Source organism: Ambystoma mexicanum, chromosome 12 (genome assembly GCF_040938575.1).
Source record: "Ambystoma mexicanum isolate Mex_15411 chromosome 12, UKY_AmexF1_1, whole genome shotgun sequence".
NCBI lineage: Eukaryota > Metazoa > Chordata > Amphibia > Caudata > Ambystomatidae > Ambystoma > Ambystoma mexicanum.
Window position 1 is genome coordinate 351,185,598 of NC_090936.1, and position 13,329 is coordinate 351,198,926.

General features: G+C 41.3%; 1 protein-coding gene across 9 annotated transcripts in view; it reads right to left on the reverse strand.

The window, feature by feature from the left end:
* The window catches only part of ITPR2 (inositol 1,4,5-trisphosphate receptor type 2), a 4,412,221-nt gene that overhangs the window by 100,358 nt on the left and 4,298,534 nt on the right, over positions 1 to 13,329 (reverse strand). For all 9 annotated transcript variants that reach the window (XM_069628470.1, XM_069628469.1, XM_069628465.1 and 6 more), the window contains one exon: positions 12,844 to 13,005. In XM_069628470.1, coding sequence (XP_069484571.1) covers positions 12,844 to 13,005 — 162 coding nt within the window. The remainder of the gene's footprint in view (positions 1 to 12,843; positions 13,006 to 13,329) is intronic.

A 13,329-nucleotide genomic window follows, 5' to 3' on the forward strand; every position in this document is an offset into this window, starting at 1 on the left:
TTCACTGGTTATATCTTCTAACATCCAACATCATTGTCATTTATAGCACAAATACAAGTTGGCACCTCACTCAATTCGCCTGGCAAAGGTTTAGACACAAATGCGGATACCGGTACATTCTGTGGTGAAATGGTCAAAAATACTCCATCTGGTGTACAGTAGATTACTGCACTCAATTTCTTCAATAAATTTTATCCCGAAAGATTCTCCCCACAGTTCTCTGTTAAAAGGAATGGACAGTATTCAGTGAATGGGCCTAATGTCACTTCTACTGGTTCGGACATTGGATTTATCACTGAGGTGTCTGCGAACCCTACTGAAATATTTGTTCGCCCTGACAGTAGTATTTCTGGAACCAAGTGATGGTCTATCGAACACTTTTGTGCCCCCGTATCCACGAGGAATCTGTGCTCACTATTCCCGACTTTTATTTCTACGTAGGGTCCTTTCTGATTGACGGGCATAGACACTGGCTCCAACCCCTGTCTTGGGCTGTCCTATTGAGGAAACAACACATCATCCGATGTGTAATCGCTGCTGTTATTATAGTACACATTTGCACGAGTATCGGAAATGTTTCCGCCCCTTCCTCTATTCACATTTTGCATGTTTTGCTGGCTCTGATTCTGATTAGAGGTTTGATTCTCAGCTTGGTTCTGATTTTGGGCACCATTCCCTTGACTATTTTGGTGCTGTTGCATGTTATTTCTGTTATGCCCATTTGCTCCTGGATGCCCCCTAGTCTGTCTTCTCTGGCCGTACCCATTTCTATTTTGCAAGTGTGGACATTGCGCTCGCCAGTGACCTTCCTCTCTGCAATACGCGCATTGATTCAGTCCCAGGGGCCCTCCATGCATGTTCGAATTACCTCTGCCCTGGGCGTTGTGTCCCGCTACCTGCTGGAGTAGCACCTCAACTATTGTTCGTAATGCTTCTATTCTCATTGGCAAAGGGTATTCATTACAAATCTCATGTATCTCCATTGTGGGAATACTAGGACCTGAAATCCATTTCAACGCCTCTCGTATAGACACTTTTAGTCGGTCGCCTGTTTGTCTTGACGACGACAAATATCGCTGTTGTATATAGGGCTCTACCGCTTCAGTTCTATCTCTCCTAATATCTCTACTCCTATACCCAGGTGTGGCAAACATTTCAGCATATTCATTATCAAGTTCATTCTTGAGTTCAAAAAGTCAGTCTACGTGTTCCCTCATCTCTTCATCCCTCCCTCTACAACGTGCCACTGCATTCAAATCCAACAGTTGTTGCGGAGGCAGCTTCCCAATTAACTGATTCCATCTCGCCGCTAAATATTCCCCCATGCATTCCAACACTACCTGTCTTTCGTTGCTCCTCCTGAAGTCGAATATTGAAGCCATCGCGGACATTTCATCATTCCCATCTATATACATTTCGGCCTGTTCTTGCAACTCTCGCTTCCTCTCCTTGCTAATTGCACTACGAGTTACTCTTGTACATCCCCTTTGTTCAGCCCCTTCTTCTGTTTCAACAAGTTCAAGTTCAATCACGGAAAGGGCAGATGGGACAGAACCGATCTCTTGAGAGGGAGGTGCGGATGGGCCAGCAGGTGACTGTTACAGCGCTGACTGGCTAATAGGAGGCACTGTTTGTGCAGTGTGTGGCTGGGCTGGGATTTGGTCAATTGGGAGTGGCTGAGCAACAGGAGGGGGCTGAGCAGTTGCTCCTGATGTGATCGTTTTAGTCTCTCTTCTTGGACCTTACTTTGTGTCTGTCAATATTTTATCTATTAATTTGTCTGATGTATGCAACTCCCGTTGTGGGTATATATTTTCTATGCTCAATTGCTTGCGTATATTTGAGTTTCTCAAACTATCATTCCACTCCTCCTCTTCCTTTTCCTTTGCTCCCTCTGCTTTCGACTTATGCCTGTGCGCATGTTTCTCTCTACTTTTCCAACGAACCATTGCTTCCCTTCTCCAGTCCCTAAGGATATCAAATGCTGCAGGGCGTGCTTTCTTTTTCATCAACACCTTCTCCAAATTATCCCATTCTCGTCATTTCAAAACTCCCATGATTCGGCCATTGAAGATCTTCCTGCTTTCTGGTTTGCTTATGCCAAATCTCACTAAACATTATCGCTCCGACACCATACTTCACATACATCTCATACGCCGGCGACCCCTCGGGTGGCGCGACCTGGCCAGTTTCCAAAGATTGTCCGCAGCAGCGGAAAAATCCCGCAAGGGTGGGCAATACCCCAGGCATGTTTTAACCTTACCCTTGGCTAATCAAACTTACACTGGGTGTTTGATTTTGCAAAATCAACTCTCAACCAATATCAGGATCGCTTTTGAATCGGGGCACGACTCACCTGATCAATCAAGTTGTCTTTTTAAGACACAATTCGTCCGTATACTGACGCAACCAATGACGTTGTGTCTGCGTATCTTGGCTCACTCTGCCTCGTTTCAGGACCCTCGCCCCCTTGTTCTCTGGCCGGGCACGTCGATCAGGGATCGGTTGTGTGCAGATTTGCAAAGGAATCTCTACTCGCTTTCGCAGGGGTGCCCCGAACACCTCTTGATCCCGGCTCGATCGTCCCGTCCTCGCCATTCTCTCCGCCTTCCTTATTTTACAATGTACAAGATGGAACAAGTGGGGGAAGGTCCCTATTCGGGCGCCATCTTGAAGGGACCCCTGAGGGACTCTCGCGTATGGAAACAAGGCACAATCACCACACACGAACTGATACGCCAGACACGAGGTTGTATTCCCAAAATCTAGGGTTTATTGCAAAGCAAATAGTCTCAGTTGGCCAACTGGTCCCACGCCCCGCGACGTGTGTCTACCAGACCGCAGGGGACGCAAGAGAGAGAAATTCGTACAACAGTTACATAGATATAAAACAAGCATCTAGTAATCAGTAGTGTCACAACTTATACCACCCCTAATGCATTTCCTTTGAAATGATTGACAATGGTGACGAGTATGACACCTTTAAACATTCATTTAGTAACAGTTTGCAATTTTGTAAGCTCACAGACATAAGTCTTTGTTTTAAAGATCACAATGCTTCTGTTTCTACAAGCAAGCTGTGCGTAAGGAGAGACACATTCCAGGCCTTGCTATCTCCTAGTTTCTATTCATGTACTGGGGGTCAACTTGCTCTCCAGGGCTCTACCGGACTCAGGAAAAGGGGGCCGCAAAGAAGAGCATAATGGAAGTCATTTAATGTTCGCTCTAGCATTTCTACTGTGCTTACCGAGACTAGCTGGCACCTGCTGTACTGATTAGAATGCCTTACTGCTCACTCTCCAAGGATATGCGAGGGAGGGGGCCGGGCATTTCTGTCCAGGTTACTGCGTTATGTTTCAACATGCCACTCGCGTCCTTGCATTGTGCACCAGTGAAGCAGAATAATATTTCAGCAAAGCAGTTTTACATGAGGCAAAAAGGCAAAGTTAGAGAAAACAAGAAGAAAACAAAATGGCGATTTCAGTCACCTTAAAATGGCCACCCCATGGTTAAGCTTTTGCTACACCTTTCTATTACTAAACACATGAGGTGGTTGATCTTCGGCCAACAAAGTATAGTGCCTTACAATCGAGGGGGTGTCTATTCTTTCTGGACTGACAGCTGTATTGATCTTTTTTGGTTTTCTTCTAGAAACCACAACACACCTCACATCCCTCCTTATCGTGGCCTGGATGCATGCAGTATAAGCATTTATGGTTCCAATCCTACACAAAGACATTTCTCAAACCGCACTTCGTGGAGAGTTTGAAGAGGCTGCAACCTTCCTTCTTCTCTTCAGCCATGCTGAAAAGGTGCGAAGTAGGCCCAACGCCAGGCCTTCTTCAAAGTTTGATGATCTGGTAGATGAAAATCTTCACTAGTAGCGGAGCCCCGCTGCCGGACTATGTCCTCCGTCGCAGACAATAAAGCAAAAATCTGTCAATATACTAACTATTTAGGAAAACATTTGCAAAAACGATGAAATTAGCATGGAGAGCAACTTAAGGACTCCCAACACTGAAGCGTGCAGTAAAATTCTGAAGATGGCCACCAGAGGTTTAGCTTAGGGAGAGGACTATCATTGGATGGGGGCATTAGGACCCAGAGTACAGTGATTGGTTTAGAGGAGAAATACAGTTTTAAAGTGAAAGTGAAATCATTTTTTCTTTTACCGAGGATTCCCAACCTGACAACCGGGAATGTTCATGAGCATATGAATCCATACCAGACCCCATACTGGAGAAAGAGAGGTACAAAGAGAAACAAGATGTTGGAACTCTTTCCCATTTGTGCTAAGTTTGATCTGTCTATTTTAGTGCTGCCCCTTCTTAGACCCATAGCATCAAAGGCCCTTGAGTGTGTCACACCCTGGTGTGAGGCTAGTGCTTTTGTGTAGGGTGTGCCCTTTGAATCCTGTTTCCACTGAAAACTCTTGTAGATGGCTTCTAGGGTTGAAGAGAGATGTTACCCAGCCTCACAAAGGCTCAGATGAGAGGTATAGTCATTCAGTCTCATGTCCTGCAGGGTTGGCAGGGACAAGCTGTCTAGAATACACATAACCCTTCCATGGCTAAGCTAGGCTCACATTGCCATTTATTTATTTTATTTTATTTTTTACATTTGTATAGTGCAATACAGCCCAAAGGCATCGTGGCACTGTTACTTGTGGCAGTCTAAGTTACATAAAGGTTACATACATGTCATGGAAGCAGATTTCAAGTAATCAAGTAACGGAGTGTGGGGAATGGCCTTAGGGTACATTGAGAATTTGTTATACAATCATTCAGATATAAATTCAGTTTAGGACACGTTGAAACGTTCCAGGTGAGAGTAGGGTATAAGCTAGGTTTAGTTGAAGAGCATGGTTTTCATCGCTTTTTGGAATGCTAGACGAGAGACTTCTGCTCGCAGGAGTGATGGTATGGCATTCCAGTATAGTGCTGCTAGGTATGGAAAACTGGCCCCAACTGCTCTGGCTCTCTTGACTCTGGGGGTCGTAAGCATGTTTGTGTATGGGGTTCTGGTTGGTCTGGTGGATCTAGTGAGGTGAATCCTATCAGAGAGATAAGATGGAGCAGTGAGATGGATGCACTTGTGGGTGATGGCAAGTGCTTTAAATACAACTCTTTCTCTTACTGGGAGCCAGTGTGCCTGTTTTCTAGTTTCAGTGATATGCTCTTTCTTGGGTATTCCAGTTATCACAGAAATTGGATCAGTAGAACGGGATGACACTGATTAAGTTTTAATACGTATCACATTTTATTCAATTAATTCATCACAAAAAAAATTCATACTAATATCATAAAATCACATAAAAATCAATCAATTCATACCCTCATTCATAACCACATACAACACTCATTCAAACCTTTGAATATAAAAAGCCCTAGTGTTTTCGCAATAGGTATTCAAAATATCATTACATCACATGTTCATTACAACAAATGTATTCCTTTGGCCTATTCAGCAATGACCCAGTCCATAGTATCAAGTGTCATTGTATAACTGGTATCGAATTCCACCAGATATCTTTTTCAGAAAAACATTGACACGTGTTTCGGTCAGAGACCTTCTTCAGGACGTTGGGCTTGGAGCGAATACTCCACCCTGTTCTTTACGTATATGGGCCAATAGTAAATCTAAAAATCAATAATAAAAACAACAATGTCATCCCTATTTCTTAAACGAGGTGACAGAAAATATCCGGGAGGATAGCTCAGCGGCAGCGTGCGCGTCTTGGAAGCAAGACGACACGAAGCAACAACAGGTTCGATCCCCGGGTCCGCGCTTAGAAAACCTCTGGCTGTTTAAGCGCGTTATAAATACGTAACTAAGACAAAAAAAAAAATACACAATTACGCAACTAAGAAAAACAAACAATTCCTGTAACAGCGCCTCGATGCCTGCGGGCTGTGTGAGCGCTTTATAAATGTAAAAAAAAAAAAATAAAAAAAAAAAATAGAAATTAATACACACAAACGCCCTACTCACCCCCAAGATACACTTCTCAGGATCATGGGTGGGACAACAGGAATAAATCCTCCACTAGCATCAGTATGTATAATGAGCCTGTGGAACCAACAAAAGCAAACAAAGAACACCACTTAGTGTGTTACTTAACATATTCAACACTACCAGGCACATAATGTGCCTACATGTGACCTTATATGGTAGACAATTAAAATGAAAAATAAAGATAAATATAAAAACTTACACACAACCTAGTGCCAAAAGAAGCTCCTTCCGGAACCTTCAAGATGTAGTAGCGCGATGTATACTAGTATATAGTAATCACTCCGTGGCACTGTAAATGCAACAAATAATGGCAGTCCATCAATAGAAAATACCAACTACCTGTAACATCCAGTATCCATAATATTATTGTCCTCTGCATTAAATAATAACATGGCCAGGAGCCCTAACATGCGGTATCAACACTATCAATATCCCAGTAACATTAACCACGTGGTATCTATCAACCATTCTCTCACTCGGCTGGCCAATAACACCAATAAAGTAGACCCCAGTGCATTCATATACGCTCTGGCACCCTGCCACATGAGCAACTATGTTGAAATCTATCGCCCCTAAGTGCGATCGTAATGTGCCAAATCTCTTCTGTGACTACTCATTCGGCGGACCATCGTCACCACGAGCATCTATCTATTGCTCGCTCGTCCCTTACCTTCTAGGAAACACTGTCCTCGCCGTCACAATATCAGTGGAATCGGCACCCTCTTCATTCACGCGGCACCGACCTCCAAACGTAGCAGCAAAGCTTCAAGCTCACAAGACATAATCGAGGGACTAACCTTTATTAACAATGAAGAACACAATCAAAGGACTGCATCAAGGCAGCCAAGCTACATGCTCACTAGACATAGTCAAAGGACTAGCTATCGTTCTAAATGAGGCGCACAAAGAAGGGACTATTATCTCTAAGTATTTTAACACCAAGGCGGGCACGGGTCTACTCCTTTGGGAAATAGAAAACAATTTGCTCCAAAGCCACCAGAGCATGATAACACACGTAAGAGCAAAAGCAAGCCCCCTTGTCGTGTTTATAATACGCGCTTTCACACAACAACTAAAGAGAAAAAAAAATGAAAAAAAGTAAAAAAAAATAGTGAGAAATGTTTTGTTAAATTAACACATGGCCCCGTGTAATGGATCCCTTCTTAATTTATTCACAGCCTGATTTTATGGACTGAGTTTTTGGCAGTGAAAAATAATAATAAAGAAGGGAATACAGGGATATTGCACAACTATTTGATTGGTAGATCATGCAGCACTTCTCTAAATGCCTAGATGTATATCATTAACATTATTATTCGTTCAGACATTTTAGATTGTGTCCATATATCTCTGTCAACCTCATTTTGAACAAGCACAAAATTAATGCACAGAAGACATGCCCAAAGGAAATGAAAACCTAATAGACATCTCGATATCCATAGGTTCTCCATACATAAACACCTTTATATTTAGCATCACTGTGTTTTTCTTTTCTAACATACTGGTACACTGTTTAACATCGGCTGCCAATGGGTGTTATATCCAGTCTCATATTGATCACTAAAATATTTGTAAACAACATGTATCATATTGCACATCCATTTTTTGTGACAAGATTGTTCCATTCCACTGAAACATTTAGTCCCTCCTGAACAGTGTTAAGAGTGTGAATCCATTTTTGTTCGGTACGATGCAGTATTATACCGATATCACCACCTATAGAGTTACCTTTAATGTGTTGAAGTATAAACCATCTCATGTCGGTATCTTTATGTTTCATTTTGACAAAATGATCGACAAGCGGTTTGTCTACCACTTCATTTCTTATACAGCTCCTGTGTTCTGATATCCGCTGACAAACCTATAAATAAATGTGGCAAATGTGTAGCATGTCCCTTGACTATAACAAAAAAAGATTTTCAATACGGCCAAAGAGTGTGGAAGATGAATTGCCACCCTAATTGTCTGACCAAAAATGTGATTTACATCATCAGCTGCCCTTGTCAACTTCTATATGTGGGTAAAACCACACGTGAGGTTCGTCATCGGATATCAGAACACAGGAGCTGTATAAGAAATGAAGTGGTAGACAAACCGCTTGTTGATCATTTTGTCAAAATGAAACACAAAGATACCGACATGAGATGGTTTATACTTCAACACATTAAAGGTAACTCTAGAGGTGGTGATATCGGTACAATACTGCATCGTACCGAACAAAATGGATTCACACTCTTAACACTGTTCAGGAGGGACTAAATGTTTCAGTGGAATGGAACAATCTTGTCACAAAAAATGGATGTGCAATATGATACATGTTGTTTACAAATATTTTAGTGATCAATATGAGACTGCATATAACACCCGTTGGCAGCCGATGTTAAACAGTGTACCAGTATGTTAGAAAAGAAAAACACAGTGATGCTAAATATAAAGGTGTTTATGTATGGAGAACCTATGGATATCGAGATGTCTATTAGGTTTTGATTTCCTTTGGGCATGTCTTCTGTGCATTCATTTTGTTCTTGTTCAAAATGAGGTTGACAGAGATATATGGACACAATCTAAAATGTCTGAACGAATAATAATGTTAATGATATACGTCTAGGCATTTAGAGAAGTGCTGCACGATCTACCAATCAAATAGTTGTGCAATATCCCTGTATTCCCTTCTTTATTATTATTTTTCACTGCCAAAAACTCAGTCCATAAAATCAGGCTGTGAATAAATTAAGAAATGATCCATTACACGGGGCCATGTGTTAATTTAACAAAACATTTCTCACTATTTTTTTTTACTTTTTTTCATTTTTTTTTCTCTTTAGTTGTGTGAAAGCGCATATTATAAACACGACACGGGGGCTTGCTTTTGCTCTTACGTGTGTTATCATGCTCTGGTGGCTTTGGAGCGAATTGTTTTCTATTTCCCAATGGAGTAGACCCGTGCCCGCCTGGGTGTTAAAATACTTAGAGATAATAGTCCCTTCTTTGTGCGTCTCATTTAGAACGATAGCTAGTCCTTTGACTATGTCTAGTGAGCATGTAGCTTGGCTGCCTTGATGCAGTCCTTTGATTGTGTTCTTCATTGTAAATAAAGGTTAGTCCCTCGATTATGTCTAGTGAGCTTGAAGCTTTGCTGCTACGTTTGGAGGTCGGTGCCACGTGAATGAAGAGGGTGCCGATTCCACTTATATTGTGACGGCGAGGACGGTATTTCCTAGAAGGTAAGGGACAAGCGAGCAATAGATAGATGCTCGTGGTGACGATGGTCCGCCGAATGAGTAGTCACAGAAGAGATTTGGCACATTACGATCGCACTTAGGGGCGATAGATTTCAACATAGAGTTGCTCATGTGGCAGGGTGCCAGAGCGTATATGAATGCACTGGGGTCTACTTTATTGGTGTTATTGGCCAGCCGAGTGAGAGAATGGTTGATAGATACCACGTGGTGAATGTTACTGGGATATTGATAGTGTTGATACCGCATGTTAGGGCTCCTGGCCATGTTATTATTTAATGCAGAGGACAATAATAATATGGATACTGGATGTTACAGGTAGTTGGTATTTTCTACTGATGGACTGCCATTATTTGTTGCATTTACAGTGCCACGGAGTGATTACTATATACTAGTATACATCGCGCTACTACATCTTGAAGGTTCCGGAAGGAGCTTCTTTTGGCACTAGGTTGTGTGTAAGTTTTTATATTTATCTTTATTTTTCATTTTAATTGTGTACCATATAAGGTCACATGTAGGCACATTATGTGCCTGGTAGTGTTGAATATGTTAAGTAACACACTAAGTGGTGTTCTTTGTTTGCTTTTGTTGGTTCCACAGGCTCATTATACATACTGATGCTAGTGGAGGATTTATTCCTGTTGTCCCACCCACGATCCTGAGAAGTGTATCTTGGGGGTGAGTAGGGCGTTTGTGTGTATTAATTTCTAACACAATGTGACATTTTCTGTCACCTCGTTTAAGAAATAGGGATGACATTGTTGTTTTTATTATTGATTTTTAGATTTACTATTGGCCCATATACGTAAAGAACAGGGTGGAGTATTCGCTCCAAGCCCAAAGTCCTGAAGAAGGTCTCTGACCGAAACACTTGTCGATGTTTTTCTGAAAAAGATATCTGGTGGAATTCAATACCAGTTATACAATGACACTTGATACTATGGACTGGGTCATTGCTGAATAGGCCAAAGGAATACATTTGTTGTAATGAACATGTGATGTAATGATATTTTGAATACCTATTGTGAAAACACTAGGGCTTTTTATATTCAAAGGTTTGAATGAGTGTTGTATGTGGTTATAAATGAGGGTATGAATTGATTGCTTTTTATGTGATTTTATGATATTAGTATGAATGTTTTTGTGATGAATTAATTGAATAAAATGTGATATGTATTAAAACTTAATCAGTGTCATCCCGTTCTACTGATCCAATTTCTGTGATAACTGTATAATACCTGAAGGATCAGGGATTCTAGTGCAGGTCTACCCCTTTACTTATTTTTCTGCTTGGGTATTCCAGTGCCATGTATGGTATAAATCAGATGTGGCTCTTAATAATTATGTAAACCCTCCACCACCATACCACATGAGATAGGGTTTATATTTTCAGATCACCCTGCCACCAAGCAAGGAGTTTATCATAATCATATGGAATTTAGAACAGAGGTTTTAATGTACATGCAACCTTTGCACTGCAGTGACTTGGCAGTCTTGACAGTCACAGCAACTGTCAAACTGGGCAGCTGTGACCTCCAAATCTGCTTTGGGCCACTGGAGAGCACTAGCTGCAAAGTAGGAGACTGATACAGCACGGCACAGGTGTATACTATGCTTTTGGCAAGAGGCGGAGTCAGGATTGTCTAACAAGTGGGGCGAGAAGCTAATGTAGTTGGGTCAACCACAGTTACATTAACATCTCCAAATACCCACACAACGCTGTTGAGTCAGCATTTATAGATTTTGGGTGGGCCTTGCCCGCTCAGGTCATACCCTGTCTATGCTTCTGCTTTTGGCATGGAGCTGACTTAAAGGGAGCTTGATTAGCAGATCACACTTTCTGAGATGGAATTATTTGTATTCAATAAAATAAAAAGCCTTGGATTCTACACCCTTGTCAGATGGCAATTCCTCATATGAACATAAACATTTTTAAATGGCCTTGACATCATGTGAAGTCCACCAGACATTATTTTAGACCAATTTCTTATCAGTGGTCATTTTAAAATCCACTGCAGAGCCAATGACGATGAATAAAACATATAGAATGATTCCATGTTTCAGAGAATTTAAGGTCATACTTCCTCAGAATAGTGTACATTTTACTTTTAATAATGTCTTCTGAGATCTCTCATTATGGGTGCATAATTTGTCAAGAAGTCTTAAAGGTTAAGCAGATTAAAGTTTTGGCTTGATCAATGCTTGTTTTGAACAGAATGTCAGTGCAAGGAGCAGATATACATCAATGCACCCTTGGGAAAGACATTTGTATTAAACCAGTAGCCTTTACAGCTGCACATAAGCCATTAGCTATCAACAGACAGCCGAGAAATAACACTAGCAGACCAAAGTTTGATATTACTGCTTGATAAGGATAGTTCAAAGAGATCCCAGGAGGATGTTTTGTGGGTGAGGGGGGTAGGAACTAGGTGGAAATGGACATAAAAATGAGTGTGGCCATGGGCAGTCAGGGGATAGGTAAATAAGCCCACATGTTCACATGCTTTCTCCCTTCAATGCAAACGTATTGAATCATAGGTGGTGCCTGACCACCATCTAACAGCCAAATCTAAAAAAAGGGTATATTATGCTGCTATCACTTGGCTCCATATTATCATGGCTTATACACTGAAATAAAAGCCCATGGTGATTTATGAAATTATTGTTATCCTCGTTTTGATCTTAACTGGTATTTCACAGGAATCCTGTATTTTAAGATATTTATTTGCTCGCGGTTTATCAGTAAAATTTATTAGAAGCAAATTAGTACTGAAATCACTTTACATTTATGCTATATACAAAATAAAATATTCCATGCTTCAATTTGCAGAGAAGAGCACGCTTAATCGCGTTTTACAAAGGGCAGCCACGTCGATTCTGTGTAAAGGTTTAACTGATGTTAAGGTGGGAAGTGCTCCTTTTATGACTCATATTGATTGACCGCCTTATTTCAAAAGAGAACTGGTGAAGAAAATGTGTCAATGTAACAGGGTATGAATAATTCCCACATAATTAAATGAACACATCATGCCCGGGGAATATGTGCAGGTATTCACCAAATTTGGGAAACCCAGACCTTTTTCTTAAAGTTTCATACAATAGAAACTGGCCACCAGATTGTTCATAAGGTCCCTTCATTTGTTATTAACCAACAGAGTGACACAGACTCACTCCCCAGTCAGTTGCAGCTTTGTCGTTTTTGTGGAGAGCTTTTCCTTGTGGGAACACTGGGGCATCTTTGCATTGAAGGTGCTGCTCCGGGTGAAATCCGCATTATACCTTTTGGTCGTTTTTTTTAAAAATGTAAACATGCGGTATACAGAACAATTCTGAAGACGTCCGATGAGTGGTAGCTATTATAACACTGTGTCAAAGATGTATTATATCATTTGTATTCATTCATTGTTTTGTGTTAGATTATGTGTATGTTTTTATTATATGTGCATGGTGTTCTGCCGACCTTAACACTGACTACATTGAATGTAATTAAATCCAGTTACAGTTGTTGGACTGTGTGTTAGCCAAGAACAAGGAATAGCAGTCATGTCAAGTTTTCTGCCTGGGAATGACCGTTTTTGTAACTCACCTGCTCCTTGAGTTCCGCGAGCTGGCTGGAGAGCTGCTTTACCAGGCTCATTGTGGATTCCAGCTTTTCGTGCAGATTTCGAATTTCATTTTGCTCATTGTCGCCTTCACTGCTTATGAGGGACATGGCCCGCATGCGAGGGAACCAGTCCAGGTTCTTTTCCTGAAAACATGACATAATGTGCGTCAGTAAGTTTCTAGACGTTTAACGAGTACTCCAAGAGCACACATTTATGCGGTACAATCTGAAGTATTACAACAATGACAGCAGATTAGTTGCAAAACTGAGACAGCATTGCTGAAGCATTCGTCTTAAAATGTTCACAACAGGACTGGATCATAAGAAATTAAATAAAATAGACAAGTCTGAGGGTTATCAGCAGTGTCACAAACACATTTCTGCTTTGCCAGCTCTGCACACTTTGTGTGCAAAGAAACTGCGTAACCACTGCGTAACCATGGGTGCAGAGCAGAACTTTTCAGGTTC